The following is a 17,886-nucleotide window of genomic DNA, read 5'->3' as shown; positions in this document are numbered from 1 at the left end:
AGGGCAAATGAGTTGAGAAAGCAGGTGCTCAGGAGTAAATATTATTGGAGTCAATCAACTCCCAAGTTATAAGCACAATATTAACTGTCTTCCTGTGTCCATATAGAAACGACATTGCTTTAAGATAAACTATGCAAAAGACATAACTTACAATACAAATTCAGAGTCCTTAGAAGAATCTGATCTTACAAGATAACAATTTGATTAGAGAAAAGGTGATTAACTGGTTGGGAAGGAGGGTGCAGAGAAGAGTTTACAGATAAACAAAGGAATGGGAGTGTCTAAACCTAAGCTCCCTGTGGCAAGGCTAAAAGGACAAACCCCATGTTCTCCTACAATTGATCGTTGAGTTTTAAACATATAATAATCTAGCAACAATTCCACACCTGGCAATTCTTAGCCAAACAGGCCGGTGGTTCCCTGTGGCTCCGTGTGAGGGCCCTAGTGCCGGCAGGGCCAGGGGATGTGGTGCCCGCGGCCCTCTGCATTGCTGGCAGTGCCCTGTCCACCTGTGATGCTCAGGAGTCTCCAATTCTGAGCCTCAGTGCTGGCACACAGTGCTCGCAGCAGCCTGGGGCAGGCAGCGTCACAGCAGGATTCTGTGCTCCCTTCAGCCCCACAGTTCCCAACCCCACTTGTCCGTAATTTTTGCATCATTGTTTCTCCAGCCCTGATGAAACTGCTCTCACTGAAAGCTCTTTCCTAAGGAGAGGGCATCATAGTTAGATGAAGGTTTAGGTTTAGTGCATGATAACCACTCTGGACCGTATTGCAAGCCATAATGCCCTAAAGGAGAGAGCGAGAAAGAGACAGAGAGAGACAGAAGAGAGAGGGAAAGGACCTGCTGTAGAGACAGGCTGAGGGAAGGGTGGCAGGAGGGCAGCTAGTGTTCCTTTGTCATAATTAACTGTCAAAGGGCAGGATCTTTGCAGCTGGGCTGTCTTTACCCCTTCCCCACCCCCCCCCCGCCCCCTGCCTTGCTGTCTCCCACCCCCTGTTGCCACTCTTGCCAGTTCCAAGTAATGCACTTTTTTTGTTCTGTTTTGTTTTTGAGCCATAGCTAGCAGTGCTCAGGGCTTCCTCCTTGCTCTGAATTCAGGGATCACTCCTGGCAGGCTCAGAGCACTGGATGGGGTGCTGGGGATTAAACCCGGGTTAGCCTCATACAAAGCAAATGCCCTACCCACTCTACTATCACTCCAATCCTGTGATGTACTTAACTGGAGCGTGGACTTGTAACAACTACCTAGATAAACTTTCATCTCAGGATGTTTTGTTTGCTTCTGCTTGTTGCCTTTGGTCCTAATATTTGTTTCAGGTGTGCTGTGGCTGACTTAGTTTCCCAGAATGAGCTGAAGGAAATTCCTTGTTCAACAGGTGTTTGAAAGATGTGTTTACAAAATATTAAAAATGAATAGGAGAATCGAAAAGAGGTGATGAAGAAAGTAGTCACGAAAGATGCTTTTTGATTGTTCTTGGGATAAACTCAGGATTTACTCCCGGTGGTGCTGGAAGGACCAGGCGGGACAGAGAGCAGAGCCAACCTCGTGCAACGATACACTCTGTCTCAGTGGCCCACAAAAGACATTTTTCTTATGCCATTCTGTTAGTGTGAGTGAGACAAAGCTTCTCTTATGAGTCTACTTCCAGGGTATATGCCAACTTGTCAAAAGAACTAGGGAAAACCAACAGTTCAGGAAAGGTTGTGTCTATGAAAGGCGTGGAGAGGGCCGGTCGGGTTGATTCAGACGGCATGAAGTCAGCCTGACTGAGATAAAGGAGCCCTTTGAATTCCTGGAGCTCACCCAGAATGTCTAGCTGACGCAGGTGAATGTTCATGGAACCTGTGGAAATGCAGGCACTGTTTCTTAGCGATGCCCAAGAGCTGGGTTTTGTGACCTAGTGGAACACCCAGCCCGTTATCCCAGCTGAGTTGGAACGTGAAGCTCGAGCCCCGCCGCCCAGAGAGCTTCACTGGGGGCAGGAAGAGGCAGGGGCTGGCCTGCTGGGAGCTGAGATTTCTTTCACAGCAGAGCAGGCTTATGGGCACTTCTGACACATCAACAGAAAGTTCTTTCAGGCTTATGCTCTGAGATTCTGTAAAGAAAGATCCAACTGTTACTAGAAAACGCAGAAGGGCAGAATTAAGGTTAACTCTGAATTTCCTGCTCCTCATGCAATTAACTCCCCCCCTTGCCACTGAGTTAATACAATTTTCCACCACATAATTGAGCATAAATTACTGGACAAATATGGGATAAGCTTATATGGGCTATGAGGAATACAAAGTGAAATTGGTAATAAATCACCATCACATACTTGGATTTTGAAAGTATTGTCATTAAGCCAATGAAATATTTGGAAATATATTGATGAAATTGTAATTGACAGGGGGCTGGAGAGAATGCAGGAGTTGGGGTGCATGCTTCCCGTGCAGCTGAGCCCGGATTGACCCCCCTAACACTTTTTCTCCATGCACTTACATTAGATCACAGCATTGGTGAAGAATTGCCTGGTTCCCATGAGCGCCCCGAAAGTTCAGGCTCCCAAAAATTATGGTTGATGAATATATAATCCAAAAGGTTTTACAAAATAATTGTTAAAATTTTATTTTAAAAGAGCTTTGGCCTTTTATTCTCCATTTTCCTACTGTAGCTGTTAGGAAGCACTCAGATATCAGAGGAGAGCATTTTCTTTTTTCTTTGCTTTTTTTTTTTTTTCTTTTTGAGTCTCACCTGATGATGCTGAAGGGTTATTCCTGGTTCTGCACTCAAGAATTACTTCTGGCAGTGCTCGGGGGACCATATGGGATGCTGGTGATTAAACCCAGGTGGGCCGCATGCAAGGCCAACACCCTACCTGCTGTACTATCGCTCCAGCCCCTGGGAGCATTTTCTATTTGTTTCTGTTTTCATCTGACTGCATGACCCATGTTTTAAATATCAGGCTTATTATTCTTTGTATGGGTTTATTGTTGGTTTTAGGTTGGAGGTTGTTTTTCCAGGGACGGGGGCGGGGGGTGGTCACCCCTGGTGATACTCAGAGCTTACTCCTTCCTGAGGGATCACTCTCGGTGGGACCAGGGATCACACCCAGGTCAGTGAGTGTGAAGCAAACACCCTACCCCCTGGATTATCACTCTGGCCCCGCGTATAGTTTATTTTAGGTGAAGCATCATTAAGTAGGGTAAGTCTGTAAGAAGAATAGGAATTATAAGGGAAGCAAATCCTTCATTAGTCTTTTTCAATGGAGATTTGCCTTTGGAAAAAATGGATCTTCCCCCTCATAAACATGGAGAAGAGTAGCTGGCTTTGCCCACAGAGCTCTAGGCGTGCCCGCAAGGGGACTGGCGCAGGGTGTTAGACAGTCTGCGGATCTCTGCTTCTCTCCACCAAGGCTGTTGGAGATGCGAGGACAGCACTGCCGGTCCAGGTCGCACCGGGGATGCCCTGGCTGGGTGAGCAAGTGTGGGTGAGACGGTGTTTCCAGCCCTAGGGATGACTACTGGCTTTGTCGTATTGCCAGAATGTCCTCTTGTTCTATCTGCTCCGCTGGGCTTGCATGGGTCCTTTTGTTAGGTTTGGTTTGGGGGTCACACTTGGCTTTGCTTGGAGGCTGCTCCCAGCTCTGTGCCAGGGTCATTCCCAGCAGTTCTGGGGACATGTATTTCAGTGAGTAACCCAGGACCCGCATGTAGAGCAAGTGGTCCATCATTTGGGTACCTCTTAAAGGACCCATTTTGAAATATTGTTCCCGATTTATTAGAAGATAACCTTCAAGTATAGATCTTATTTGTTGTCTAGTATCAAGTCCTAAGAAAGTTAACTGTTGTTCTTAATTTTTCATGTTTGATCTTGATCCGACATATATGTTATCAGTTCTTACATCATGGAGAGCGCATGGCCCTCTACTCGTCCCTTTAGCACATGGAACTCCACAGTGCCCGGCTCAGTTCAGATGTCTGACAAACAAGTAATTCTGTGTTGTGAATGATGTGTTCCCACTTGAGTAGGCGTCTTTTTTTTTTTTTTTTGCTTTTTGGGTCACACCCAGCGATGCTCAGGGGTTACTCCTGGCTTTGCACTCAGGAATTACCCCTGGCAGTGCTTGGGGGACCATATGGGATGCCAGGGATCGAACCCGGGTCGGCCACATGCCAGGCAAACACCCTACCCACTGTGCTATCGCTCCGGCGGCCCCCGAGTAGGCGTCTTTCATATTACATTCTTGATTGGAAACCCTAGATCAGAGAAATCACTATTCCAGAAATCAGTGTGACTGAAAGGATCAGTCATGACACTCAGTAAAAGTCAGATAAAACTGATCATAAAAGGTTTATGCTTGGTTTTGCCTTTTGGCCACATCCGGCAGTGCTCAGGATCTACTCCTGACCCAAGGTCATTCCTAGCAGCGAATGTGGTGCCAAGGAATGAAACTGGTCCTCCTGCTAGCAGTGTGACTCTGGCCTGGGCCATCTCTTCACCCTAAACACTCGTGTGTGAGTCTTCCATAGGCCTTATCTGCAGTGAAAATTCACATGTAAGTGTGGCTGTGTTTAGTTCGGTCCATATTTACTGTTACCTATTGCATATGAACGTTTTTACATTCTTCTTGTCTACTTTTGAATGTGTTTGAAAGGCTCCTCAGCAGAGGGGACTTGGGTGCATGTCACCCCTTTCTGGTGAAAAGATGGACCCCTGAAACGCTCTGACAGCCAGCCCAGGACTTGCCTGGTGCTGAGGAGGCTGCAGGTCTGGGCCGCCAATCCTTGCTCTGCCTGAGGCCATCTGGTTACAGCTTCCTGGTCTGCAGGCCAGACACTGGGCGGCCAGCATGAAGGAGGCCTGGCCAGCCCCCCGCCTGGCACTGGCGAGGCCGGAGCCAGTGGCCGTCTTTGGAGTGACACTTTTTCCTCCACTGGAATTGGAATCTTTGTCATGTTTGCCTTTATCCTGACACAGTTAGGCAGGAAAAGTCCACGATTGTCCTTTCAGAACAGAGATTTCTCTGGGTGTGTGAGCGGCTCTCGGCCGTCCCTTCCTCGCCTGTGCTCCCGGGTCTGTGAGGACTGTGCATGTACGTCTGTGAAGGAAACGGGTGAGGAGGGAGGGCAAGGAGCGCGGCACGGCCCTGCAGCCAGTGGCATTGGATCTCCAGCACTGCCTCTGCCTCCCCAGCACAGCAGAAACACCTTGCGAGAACAGAGCCAGGATTAGCCCAACTCCTCAATCCTTAAAAAAAAAAAAAAAAAAAAGCAAAAGAAAGAAACTTTCAAGTTAGCTCAAAATCACAGACATACTTTTTTTATTTGTGATTTTTACGAAACAACCTTTCCCACAGGTTGAAGCAAATTCCTCTCTGTCAGTCAGTCAGCAGAAGCCTGTGTGCCGAGGATCAGGCCACTGTCGGCCGCTGGGAAGTCCCCTCTCTGGCTTGAGGCCAGCAGGGTTATTTAATGGAACATGCTTATTAGCGTTTGGCTAGTCGGGCTACGGTAGTGTTCAAGTTGCTGCACACCAGCACCACAGTGCCCAGGGCCCGCCCCCATGCTATGTCCCTCCCATCCCACCCCCACCCCCACCCCCAGCAACCATTTCCCTCTGGGATTCTCGTGGGCTGCTCCGGGTGGTGGGTGCTACTGGCATTGGGGTTGTTCTGGAAGTTGTTTTTTGGGTTGGGGCCCAGGCCCAGTGTGCTCGGGTCTCACTCCTGGCTCTGGGCTCGGGAGACCACAGGGGGTACCGGGGGTGGAACTCGGGGGGTTGCCTGCGGCATTGCACACTGTCCTGTCCCCCAGTACCGCCCCGCCCATTGTTGATGGACCGTCCTGGTTTGGAGCGGACTGCTCCCCCCTCAGTGCTTCGGGGTGCCCCAGGCTCTCCGCCTCAGTTCCTGCGTCAGTTTCATCCTGTTTCCCCCCAGTCCTTCCCTCAAACCTGACCCTCTCAGGCCCGTGTCCCAGTGTCCCAGGTGTGTTATTCACTGGTGTTGCCCGCCCCCTGGGGTTGTTTCTCCATGTGCCACGGGTGAATGAAGTCACCCTGTGTTTGTCCTGCTGTCTTTGTCTCACTGCTCAGCACGCGGTAGTCTGGTTCCAGCCCAGCTGGAGGAGACTCCGGGACGACAGTTACTGTTTGTAGTGGCCGCACACTCACGTGGATGCATGTGCCACTGCGTCTTGTCTGTTCCTCTGGTGTTGGGCACTTGGTTGCTTCCGTATCCTGACTTTACTGAGAGCTTCATTGAGCATAGGTGTCTAGCCTTTCCAATTAGTGCTTCTGTGTTTGATATCGTTGTGCTTAATGTTACTGTGTTTGTGTTTTAATATTTGGAAGTGGGGAAACTGGGTCAAATAGAAACTTCATTCTTCCTTTTTTGAGAGACTTTCATGCTGTTTTCCACAGAGACTGTACCAGGTGGCATTCCCAGCAACAGTGCATGAGAGTTCCTTTTCCACAACATCTCCGCCAACACTTGTTGTTTTCAGTTTTTTTTTAAATGCACTGTTCTCACAGGACTGGGGCGATAGCACAGCGGTTGGGCATTTACCTTTCACACGGCTGCCCCTACATATGATTCCTCCGCCCCTCTTGGAGAGCCCGCAGGGCAGAGCCTGGCAAGCTACCCGTGGTGTATTGGATATGCCAAAAACAGTAACAATAAGTCTCAATGAGAGACGTTACTGGTGCCCGCTCAAACAAATCGATGAGCAACGAACGAGATGACAGTGACAGTGACAGTTCTCACAGGGATAGGTGACACCTCTTTGTTATTCTGATTTGTGTATCCCTGATGCTGAGGTATAATGAGCAATTTTTCATGTTTATTGGCCCATCTGTATGCCTTCCTTGTGGAAGTGTCTATTCATCTTTTTCCCCCCTGTTTTGATGAGGTTGATGGTTTTTGGTTGCTGAGCTTTGTGAGGGCTCTGTAGATGTGGGTGTTTGTCCTTTATCAGAAGTTTCCTGTGTGAATGTCTTCTAGTCAGTTGGGCATTGTTTCATGTTAGCCTGAGTTTCTTTTGCCACACAGAAACTTCTCAACTTCATATAGTCCCATTGCTTGTTTCAGTTCTCATTGCTAGCCGAATCAGGTCTTTTTAGAAGAAATTTAATCACCATGAATTACAAGGCTACAAGTGATTGAGTTTCAGGTGTACAATGCTTGACACCCACCCTCTCAGCAGTGTTCACTTCCCTTCACCAATGCCCCAGTGTCCTTCCTGTCCCCAGTTGCTTCTATAGCAGGTATTTTTTCTTTTTCGTTTTTCTTTTCCTTGTCTATTACTGAAGGGTCTCACCACATACCACTCTACCACCTGTTAGTGCCCAGTCCTCATCCAGAGTGGCCACTTCCCCCGTCATTGTTGTGGCGGTCCCTTCCCTTTCCCCGCACAGTGGCATGATTCCTACTAGGGACCACTTCTCCTGCTCTTTGTTTCTGTTGTCTTTGTCTTAGGCTATTACCCTACTATGTTTCTTTATATCCCATTTATGAGTGAGATCATTGTGGGTCTGCCCCTCTCCCTCTGATTAATTTCATTCATCATGATACTCTCCAGGTCCTTCCATATATCAGCAAATTACATGAATTCATCTCTTCTTATGGCCAAGTTAATACTCCATTGTGTAGGTGTACCATAGCTTCTTCACCCATTCATCTGTTTTGGAGAACATGGATTGTTTTCAGATTTGGGCTATTTTGAATAGGGTTGTAATGATTATAGGACTGTAGATGTCTTCCTGCATTGTGTTTTGGGCTCCTGGGTTAATTCTGAGCAGTGGAATTCCTGGATCATATGGAAGCTCAGTTCCTAGTTTTTTGAGGAATGTACATACTTTTTTCCCCAAAAGCTGGACAAGTGAACATTCCCACCAGCAGTGAAGGAGAGTCCCTTTCTCGCATAGCCTCAACAACTCTGGTGATTGTTCCTTTTGATGAGTGCACCTCTGGTGTGAGTGATGTGGTATCTCATTGCATTTCCTTGGTGATTAGTGATAGAGACTCTTTTTAATGTGTCTTTTGAACACTTATATTTCTTCTTTGAGGAATCAGATCTTAGAAGACCCTTTTGAGGTCCAAATCCTGGAGAGTTCAGTCTATGTTTTCCACAGGTGTTTATGGTTCTGGTCTAATTTCTAGGTCTTGACCACTTTAGGACTAGTTTTTATGTATTGTATAAGATTTTAAAATCCTTTGAGTAGTTACCACTGGGGTCTCAATTCTAATCCTTTTTATCTGTCTCCCATCCTTAGGCCAGTGCCATGTTGTTTTGATTACTATAATTCTATGGTATAGCTTAAAGCCAGGGACTATAGAGCCTCTGGTCTATAGTACAGATAGTACAGCAAAAGAGATAGTACTTTGTATGCTGCATCTCAAGTTTGGTTCCCTGGCACCACACATGGTTCCTGATCACTTCCAGAGTGAGCCTTGAGCACCACCAGGTGTGGCCCAAAACACCACCCCACCCCTAAACTCCCTAAAAAGTAAAGGAATGTGATACATCCCAACTCCTTTTTCTTTTCAAGATGGTTTTGGCAATTTGTGGTGTTTATGCTTCCAAACTGATTTTAGTATTGTTTGTTCTCATTCTTTGAAGAACATGGTAGATATTTTATTGTTGTTCTCGCCATTGCTGGCTGCACCTGGCAGTGCTCCAGACTGCATGTGGCTCTGGAGACCTAAGTTCAGCCGCATGTGATGGGAGCATCCTACTTGCTGCACTCTTTCTCTGGTCCTATTATGGACATTTTTAAATGCTTTTTTTTAATTGCAGGATTTCCTTCAAATGATGTTGGAGAACATCCCTGAAGAAAAAAGGTAAGGACCAGTTTAGAATCTAAGAGCCCAGTTTTACTTTTAACATAGAAAATGACTCTGCCTTGGAAAGTTCACTCCTGGCTTGTGGTCAGTTGAGCTGACTTAGAAAAGGGTCTGCATGGAGCCAGAGCCTGAATGTGCAGGCACCCAGCCGGGAACAGCCTGCTGTCTCTACTGTAGTGGCAAAGGTGGAGGGGAGAAAACTTCTAAAAGTTAACAGAACTCTAGTGTGTGTGCCTTTTGTAAGGAGACACTGTTTAATTGAAGGTAAACACGTAGTGAAGTCCTCAGAGCCTGGGATGTTAAGTCAGTCCCATCCAGGTTCTAACCCCACTTTAAATTTGAAATTTAAAGTAATTCACTCTTCCCTTCAAATTTCATTTTTCTACCACCTTTGGGAGGGCTTTAGGGGATTAAAGATAACAAGGGGAAAGTGGGTGCTCAGTTAATGACTTGAATATATAAATATATACGTATATATTTATTTTCCTCCTTTTTATAATGTACATTCCTTTGTGTACATATATATGTATATATTAATATATAGCACAGCAGTAGGGCATTCACCTTTCACACAGCCAACTGGTGTTCGATTCCTCTGCCCCTCTCGGAGAGCCCGGCAAGCTACCGAGAGTATCATGCCCACACGGCAGAGCCTGGCAAGCTACCTGTGGCATATTGGATATGCCAAAAACAGTAACAACAAGTCTCACAATGAGAGACGTTACTGGTGCCCGCTCAAAAAATCGATGAGCAAGGGGGTGACAGTGACAGTGACAGTGTAATATATATAATAATATATAGAGTCCACCTTTGTGTACCAGGCACTTAAAGATTTCCATGAAGTGTTTTCCTTCTCATCACAGCACACTCAGCCACCACGACCATCACCATCATTGTCACTGGGAAGTCACATAGGAGACGGGTCTCTCATTCTGTCTGGTGCATTGTTTCCTCCTTGTTGTCCGAGCGGAGGACTGAGTACTGAGCACTGCTGGCGCTGGGGGAGGGGCACACGGGTGGTGCCTGATGGCTGTGCTCTGAGGCGCTGGTGTTTGCTCCCACACTGCCTGGCCAGGGCTCCTGGAGCTGAGTACGATTCCTCCCCCCCTTCACTCGTGTATGGATCGTGTGGAGTCGGGTCCGAGCAGCTCTCCCACGTCTAAGCACAGTGCCCTGGAAGACAGGAGATGCTCGTTCTTGTTCTGGCAGCAGCTGAGTTTGAGATCAGCTAACAGGATCACCGAGGAGGTCTTAAACCAGACTCACCTGATGTCAGCCTCCTCCTTACTTTCTACCTTAATTTAGGCTTCTAAAGCAAACATCCTGGAACATACCTTCTGGCAGCCAGATTGGTATTTGAATGTTAAGATGGAGAGGAGGGCACATTTTGAGAAAGCAAACACTTTCAGTTTCTGACCTTGTTTTTTGGCCACACCCTGTGACGCTGCAGGGCTTCCTTTGGGCTCTGCATTAAGGAATTACTCCCGGCAGTGCTCCGGAGACCATCCAGGATGCCAGGATTGAAACCAGGCCTGCCGCGTGCAAGGCTGGCACCTGTCCCTGTCCTGTTGCCCCAGCCCAGAAAGCAGACATCTTTGGGAGGAGACACAACACCCCACTTCTCTCTGACCACAGTTTAACTCCTGTTTTTGTGCTCATGTAGATTTTCAAGTATGGAAATGAATCTTCACACAGAACGACATTTAGAACCATGTGAGGCAAACACACCATGCTGCCTTGTCTGTTTTAAGGTGGTCTTAGCTGAGGAGACAGTTTGTAGACACAGGCAAGTGCAGAGCGAGGCAGGGGTGGGGGTGCCCAGAAGGGTTCTGGAAGCATTGGCTTTTGTCTGGCTTTTTGTGTTTAAATTCTCCAGCCCCCGCATCACTTCTCAGAAGCGTTAATTTTTATTTTTTTCTGCTTTTTTTTAATCACTTGGAAACCCACACATAAGCAAGCCACTCCCATGTTATTTAGTAAGTTCCTGTATTTCTACCCCTTCATTTTCATGCCATTTGGAAAGAAATCTCATCCACAAAGGTTACATGAAACATTAGTAATTGGCCCAGATAATTAGCTTTCCAGGAGGTTGATCATAGGAAATGTGGCTTATTTTGAAAGGTCTAAGATGTTTCAACTTACATCCTTTCTTTTGAGGAGACATCGACTTTTTTTCTCAGTAATACTTCATCAGATGTGACCATTCTTTTTTAGATCAGTAATAACAAATCACCTGCAAGATTTGTCTTTCACTTCTATTTTGTATCTGTGTTAAATTAACATTTCAGGTCGTCTGATAGAATGAACCATTTCCCTAGCAACTGTTCTTAAGTATTACATTGTATTAAGGTATTCCTTGAGACCAGGGAGGTAGGTGGCTCACAGGGTAGCACAAATATCTCAAATGTTCCAAGTTCTGAGCCTGAGCATCATGGACCATCTGGGTACCACTTGGTGTATCCTGGGTGGCCCTAGTGGGTCCCTAGGCCCCCCCTTCATCCCAAATTATCACTGGGTGGGGCCCCTATGGAAACTTTCTAAGACTCTTAATTAATTAGTTCTTTTCTGAGTGGTGACATTTTCAGAAGAACTTTTGAGGGCACAAATAGAGTGACTTTGTTGGATGCAACAGAGTCCAAATAAGCTTGTTTGAGAGACCTTTTTTCTTTTTATCCTCTCCGTAATGAGGTTACGGTGTTCATGTGGATAGTGTCAAACCTGTGGCTCTTTGGAGGCTACCGGGTTGTGTCTCTGTTGGTGGAGGTGCCTGCTGGACCCACAGGGGACTGTGGTCAGCGAGGAAGCTAGGGCCCTGCTCCTCGAAGGCCTCGGAGCACACATGGCTCTTCATAAGGGTCTTGCTTTGGCAGGTTTTAACTCCCCCCCCCACCATTTTATTTTCCAGTGGGAGAGGGCCTGGGGGTCCCTCCTCAGTAACAATACTGGGACAAGCAGGCAGGGTGCTCGGGTCAGGCAGGTCAGCACTTTTGAAAATTCCTCTAAGAGATTAGTGTCTGTGCTCCAGCAAACATCTGGGAAAATGACGTGCCACACATATATCAGAGGGGCCAGGGGCCTGTCCCCATGGCTGCTGTGTGACCGAGCGCAGGGTGACCGTGACGAAGCTCAAGCGCCTCCAAGGATATCCCAACAGAGCCCCAGGGCCTTGTGGAGCGAGTGCGGGCAAGGTTGCCTCGCCAGCACAGGGGAGATCTGGAGCAGATCTGGAAACCATTCTCCTTCCGCAAACTGGTCTCGGAACCCAGCCCCGCTGCTAAGCAGATGGTGTGCTCATCTCCCTGTGCAGCACGCTGCCCCAATTCCCTCTGAGCCCCCAGGGCCCCACCTCCCCAGAGGCTCCACCTCTGGCCCCAGTGCGGGCTGATTCTCACGCACATCAGGTAGGATCAGAACCAGTTTTCCAGATGTGTGTTCAAGAGCCAGCAGCCTGTGTGCCACGCGTGTCCTTCCCCTGCTTTGATATCGCGCTCTTGAGCACTCCCACACCGGACTGCCCTCAGGCATCAGGGACCGGAAAGGCACACACACTGTGCAAAGCCCCAGGGAGTTCCTCGTCAGCCAGTCTGACAGCCAGGCGTGTCACCCTGACTCGCCAACAAGGGGCTGCGGGAGCACAACTTCTGGGTACTGGAAAGTTTGCCTGGAGCCCAGGAGGCACTGACAGCTCTAAGTGGAGGCGGCTATCAGCGACTGGAAGCCGTGGGGCAGTGTGGAAGAAGAAGGGGGACAGGTCCTGACTTTCTGGTCACTGAGTCATGCTCTGAAGTCACACTGGACAGAGAGGGAGCCGTTGTTTGGCCCTAGAACACAGCTTGGCATAGAGGACGTGGAAGCACAAATATTTGAAGGAGATGAATAGTGGCTTAAACTTTCTGTTGTTTAAAAGCTAAGGTTTACCAGTCAGCCTGGTAAAGGTATAAGCTGGGACCAGGGATGTGGCTCGGTGGTTGAGCATCTGTGAGACTCTGGGTTTAATTCTTGGAACCACTGAGAAGAAACCCGGGGTGAACTGGGGAGAGCCTTACCCAGTGCAGCTTGAGCACTGGTGGGCCGTTACCAACTGCCACCCATTCTTTGTTCATCAGTTATGTATGCTTATGCATGCGTCTTAATGTGTTTGTTTTAATTCAGCACTTCCCTTTCTCATGGGATTAGGGAGTGTCCTTTCAGGCTGAACCAGCAGTCTTGATCATCTATGCAAGCACAAATAACTTGTTTTGATGTTTTTAAGTCTATATCTTATGTCTAAGATATACTATGTAGAGAGATACATATAGTTGCAAATAGCATGGCAGAAATTAAAATTCCAAAATTGAAAAGCATTTTTTTTATGTTTTTGGGCCACACTGATGCAGTGCTCAGTGTGTTCCACAGGCCTTGGGGCCCGGGCGGCGTCTCAAGCCTGGCTTTCCAACATGCAGACACGCGCTCCAGCCCTGCAGCAGGCTTTCTGACTCTCGTGTTGGAGTTGTTAACAAATTCAAAGCTGTGTCAGTGCGAATGCATTGCATCAAGAAAAGAATATTTTCCATTAGGACCCAGGGCACTGCGGCCCCACGTTGTGTCTGCCCAGCACTCACTTCCTGCAGCGTTCGCTGGCCGCTGACCCCCTGTGAAAGTCACAGACCCCCTGTGAAAGTCCGAGGTGCCCATGGAGTCATCTTCAGAATTTCCTGAAGCTGAAGAGGGAGCTTCAAGATGATCCAGACCTTTCTCCCCAGCAACAACCAGTCCACAGACTCGCACAGCAGGCAGGGCCGGGCGCTCCGCACGCCGGCCCTTGCTCGTCACCAGCCCAGAGAGCAATGGAGCTCGTCCAGCCCGTTCTCACACAAGCCGGGGTCTGCTCTGGATCCGTGGACAGAGCCGGAGCCACTGCACTGGGCCGGTGGCTCCCGGAAGGGTCAGCTTCAGCCCTGGCACCACGTGTTCCCCTCAGCGCCCTGGGAGGGGCTGGGGTACAGGCCCGGCAGCAGCCCCAGATGAAGAGCCATGAGTCACTTCTCTGACCTTTCTAACCTGCACCTAGGAGGGTGTCCACATACTTCCTCCCACTCTGTCCTCACTGGGGTGACCGCAGCCGGAGTCTCGGGCTGGATTCCCAAGCCTCTGGTGCTTGCAGGCCAGCGGGGTGCGGGCAGGCGGGCAGCAGCCGGGAGGGTGACTTGGTGTTGTGACGCCTGGAGGTTTCTGCGTGGGTAGCGTCTGGGCGCGTTGCTCACGAGGACAGGCACGGGGCAGCAGTTGTGGGTCTGTGTCCTTTTAGCTTTCTGTATAAAATCAATTTCCATAGTGATCAGACATGCAGAAGAATAATTTCCTGTAAGTCCAGGTCCCAGCTAAGTGGAAATGCTCCTGCTTGTCTGTTGTGATTATGTAAGACACATGATCTCAGAAGGAAAAAATTCACTCTTGGCTGAGACGTGGAGACTTTTGACTTGAAAAAGTCAACTCACAGCTCTCCCAGGAGCGTTCCTGCTGGGCACCCACATCCAGGTCTCAAACCTCACCTGCACTGCTCGTGCATTAATGATGAAAACAGCATAAATGATGGAGGGCGTTTCCACCCGAGAATGTAGTCTCTTTTTTCCCCCCGCAAATAAGCATTTTCGTACAGCTCTTATTACTTCCCGAGAAGTAACCACACAGAAAGTTCCTTGGGATCGTCTTTTTTTCAGAGCAAGAGTTCATACTTTCGCCTCCTCTCACGGTTTAACATCGAATTCTACATTAGAAACTGATGAACAGGATAACGTGAGATTCAACATTAAATTTTCATGTTCTAAAAATGTGGTTCTTCATCTGGGTGGAGGGCCCGCTGCGGCCCTACTTCACAAGGATGTGGTGAGGAATGAAGTGGTAATGGCCGAGGCTGCCCTTGCCGAGGACAGCAGTCTGGAGACAGCTGTTAGCTCTCTTCACAGGAGGTTGTCTCTTGCAGACTGGACAAAGCCCAGTGATGAACTCTCCTGCCCTCTCCTGGGGCCCCTCCCTCGGTCGTCTTTAGAACTCTCACTGAGGGCAGAAACAGGACGGTGACCACTGGGGCAGGCGGCTTTCAGAAGAGAAATGTGAGCGAGACAGGATTGCTGACAGCCTCCTGAAGAGCAAACACGGCTCTCCCTGGGGCAGGCTTGTCTGCACCATAAATTGGGAACCGTGGAGTCTCAGTTCAGCAGAGATTCAGGTCACTGAGGTCTCCTGAACCCCAGCTCTCTGAATCCCATCTGTGGCCTTGGAAGAGCCCTCTCCCTCTTCGAATCGTTTTTGTTTGTTGTTCGGAAGGGGATCATAATATGGGTTTGATACAGACATGGCAACACTTCAATGAGATTTTGCTGTGGTGTGGGGTACACAACAGGTCCTAATGGCCGCCACTATTGCACGCCTGCCGCTTGGGGGCACTGGTAGGGGAACTTTCCTTTTTGTGCCACTGTGTTGTATCTGTGTTGGCAAATATTTAATCTGGCAAAGCAAAGTTTGCCTCAGTCTGCCGTGAGATAGCCCAGGCGTTGACCTGCCTGGTTGGTATCTAGGCTGCACACTAGCAGGCGAGGTGGGCCTCTGCTGTCTCTCCGCGCCTTCCCGGCAGCCTCGCCTGCCCTCCCAGCCGCACTCTGCCCCCTCCAGCCCGCCCGAGAGCCACAGTGTCCGGAACCCACTGTCTTGTCACCGTTCCCCGCCTCCAGCCTCTCTGCTTCTGTCTTGCTTCCTCTACTCCGTCCCCTGGACACATGCTGGCACTGCCGCAGCCCCGGAGCAGGACTGCAGGGTCTGCCGGGGACCCTCCGTTTCCACTCAGTGCGGTTCAGTGGCCCTACGCCGTCCTTGGGCGAGTGCCGCCTTTCCCACACCCGGATCAAGCTCTTGCTTCTAAGGAAGCACCCGAGCCCCACTTCCCAGTCTTCTTCCTTTGAGCTGTTGCCCGAAGCAGTGAGCACTCCTTCCCCTGGCTGAGCCCCGAGCCCCGAGTGTCTCTGCTGAACAATTCAGACTCCTCTTGGCGAAGCCCCTTGGTGTGCGTGCCCGAAGGCATTCCGCGCGTCTGGCGCCCAGAGCCTTCCCCTGCAGTGCAGCCTGTGCTGTGGTGAGCGGGCCACACACACTGCCACCCCAGGACTCAGCTCCCAGCCCCTCCGAGCCCCCAAGGCAAGGTTACAGCAAGAATACCCCAAGGGGGATTTGTGCCCTGCTGTCTGCTCTCCCTGGGCACACAACAGCCGGGCCTCCTCTTGGTACAGTCACGGAGAGTGGCAGTGAGGCCCCTTCCTGGGCCCCTCCCCGGATGTCTCGTCAGCCCCTCGCCTTCCCCAGCACCGCTGTTGCTTCTCCTTAATTCCCCCTCTCCCTTTGAAGTTGTGGCCGTTTCCAAGAGGCCTTGGCTGGGTCAGCACATTCAGTTCTTATTCAGTCACAGGAGACCCCTGGACACTGCAGTGTCCCTCTGCGCTACAAAGGAAGCAGGATGAATGGGACACTTAGGGAGCAGCCCTGGAGGGACGGAAATGGTCAGTGAAGATGGAGTGGGGCCAGCGGAGCCCCCACAGCTGCCCAGCCCACCGGCCCTGCCTCACCAAGGAGCCGCCCTCGCGCCTCAGAGGCCCTGCTTTCTCCAGACGGGCAGAGCCCTCACTGCACCGTGTCTCAAAGGAGACTGTGGAGTCGGACTGAACCTTCCGGCCTCGCCTGTTTCATTGTAAAGTAGAGCAGCTCAACTCCCTGGACGTGGCTCAAGTGGGTCCTTCTTGCCCCACTTCGCTGCTCCTGGCAGGGCAGAGGTGCCCGCTCAGGCATTTGTCACCCCTTCCCTATGCCACCAGGGTGGAGTGTGAGAAGAACAGTGAGTCTAAGGCCCTCCCAGGCTCTCGGCCGCCCTCACCCTGCCAGCTGCGCTGGCCACTCGTGAGAGGCCGGGCACAGTGGTACCAGCCATCCCACTGACCCTGTGCCGGCCTCTGGGTCCTCCTCTGGCCCGACTGTCTCGCTGTGCTCGGGGCACCCTGAGAGGCCGAGAGAGCTGCTGGCAGCCGCGCAGCTTGCACACGGGTTTGAATCCTGACCCTGCCGATGCTCCCAGGCTCTGTGGGGCCAAATACACTCCCCAGAAACCAAACCAGTCACTCTGAACAGGCCTTCTCTCCCATCTGTGTATTTGTTCTGTCTCTGTTCTGTGGCCTCACAAAGTCACCTTTACCAAAACCCTAGCTAGGAAGACAAGCTTCTCCCTGGGAAGAAAAATGAAAAATTGCCCTCATACCCTACACCCCAGACTCCTCTGTCCCAAAGCTCCCCGTCGTACAACCTTGGGTGATGGGAGCATGTGACTCTTTAGTACCAGAGGGTGAGAGGGCCTTGCCTCTCACAGAGAGATGAGGGCTGTGTCTCTCCAGTGACTCTCACAGAGAGAGGGAGAGGGTGAGGTCTCTCGAAGAGGGAGAGAGGGCCGTGTCTCTGACAGAAAGAGGGGGAGAGGGCCCTGTCTCTGACAGAGGGAGGGGGAGAGGGCCCTGTCTCTCACAGAGGGAGGGAAAGAGGGCCGTGTCTCTGACAGAAGGACAGGGAGAGGGCCCTGTCTCTCACAGAGGGAGGGGGAGAGGGCTCTGTCTCTCACAGAGGGAGGGGGAGAGGGCTGTCTCTCACAGAGGGAGGGGGAGAGGGCCCTGTCTCTCACAGAGGGAGGGGGAGAGGGCTGTCTCTCACAGAGGGAGGGGGAGAGGGCCCTGTCTCTCACAGAGGGAGGGAGAGAGGGCTGTGTCTCTCACAGAGGGAGGGGGAGAGGGCCCTGTCTCTCACAGAGTGAGGGGGAGAGGGCCGTGCTTTTTGCAGCCTCTCTCACAATTGCAAGGGTGGGGGGCACCCAGGCAGTGCTTAGAGCAGCCGCTGCCTGCAGTACTTTGCCCAGCTGGGACAGGAGGTTTGGGCTGGGTGATGTGACCCTGCCGGGGCCCAGAGATGCTGGGGCAGGGTGGGAGGAGGGGCGTGCTGTTTGGGGTAGAACTCTGGCCTTCTTGCACTCAGGGAATATATCTCACGCCTTTA

The 17,886-nt window shown here is 50.4% G+C and overlaps 1 protein-coding gene across 9 annotated transcripts in view; it reads left to right on the top strand.

Moving 5' to 3' along the window:
• Window positions 1–17,886, top strand: part of AOPEP (aminopeptidase O (putative)) — a 402,612-nt gene that overhangs the window by 285,806 nt on the left and 98,920 nt on the right. For all 9 annotated transcript variants that reach the window (XR_008628432.1, XR_008628433.1, XM_055125012.1 and 6 more), the window contains one exon: window positions 8,780–8,823. Coding sequence is in view for 7 of the 9 variants with exons in the window: in XM_055125012.1 (XP_054980987.1) it covers window positions 8,780–8,823 (44 nt within the window). In the remaining 2 variants the exon portion in view is untranslated. The remainder of the gene's footprint in view (window positions 1–8,779; window positions 8,824–17,886) is intronic.

The sequence above is a fragment of the Sorex araneus genome, chromosome 2 (genome assembly GCF_027595985.1).
Source record: "Sorex araneus isolate mSorAra2 chromosome 2, mSorAra2.pri, whole genome shotgun sequence".
Lineage (NCBI taxonomy): Eukaryota > Metazoa > Chordata > Mammalia > Eulipotyphla > Soricidae > Sorex > Sorex araneus.
The sequence above is the reverse complement of the archived record's forward strand: the minus strand, read 5'-3'. Positions and strand labels throughout refer to the sequence as shown.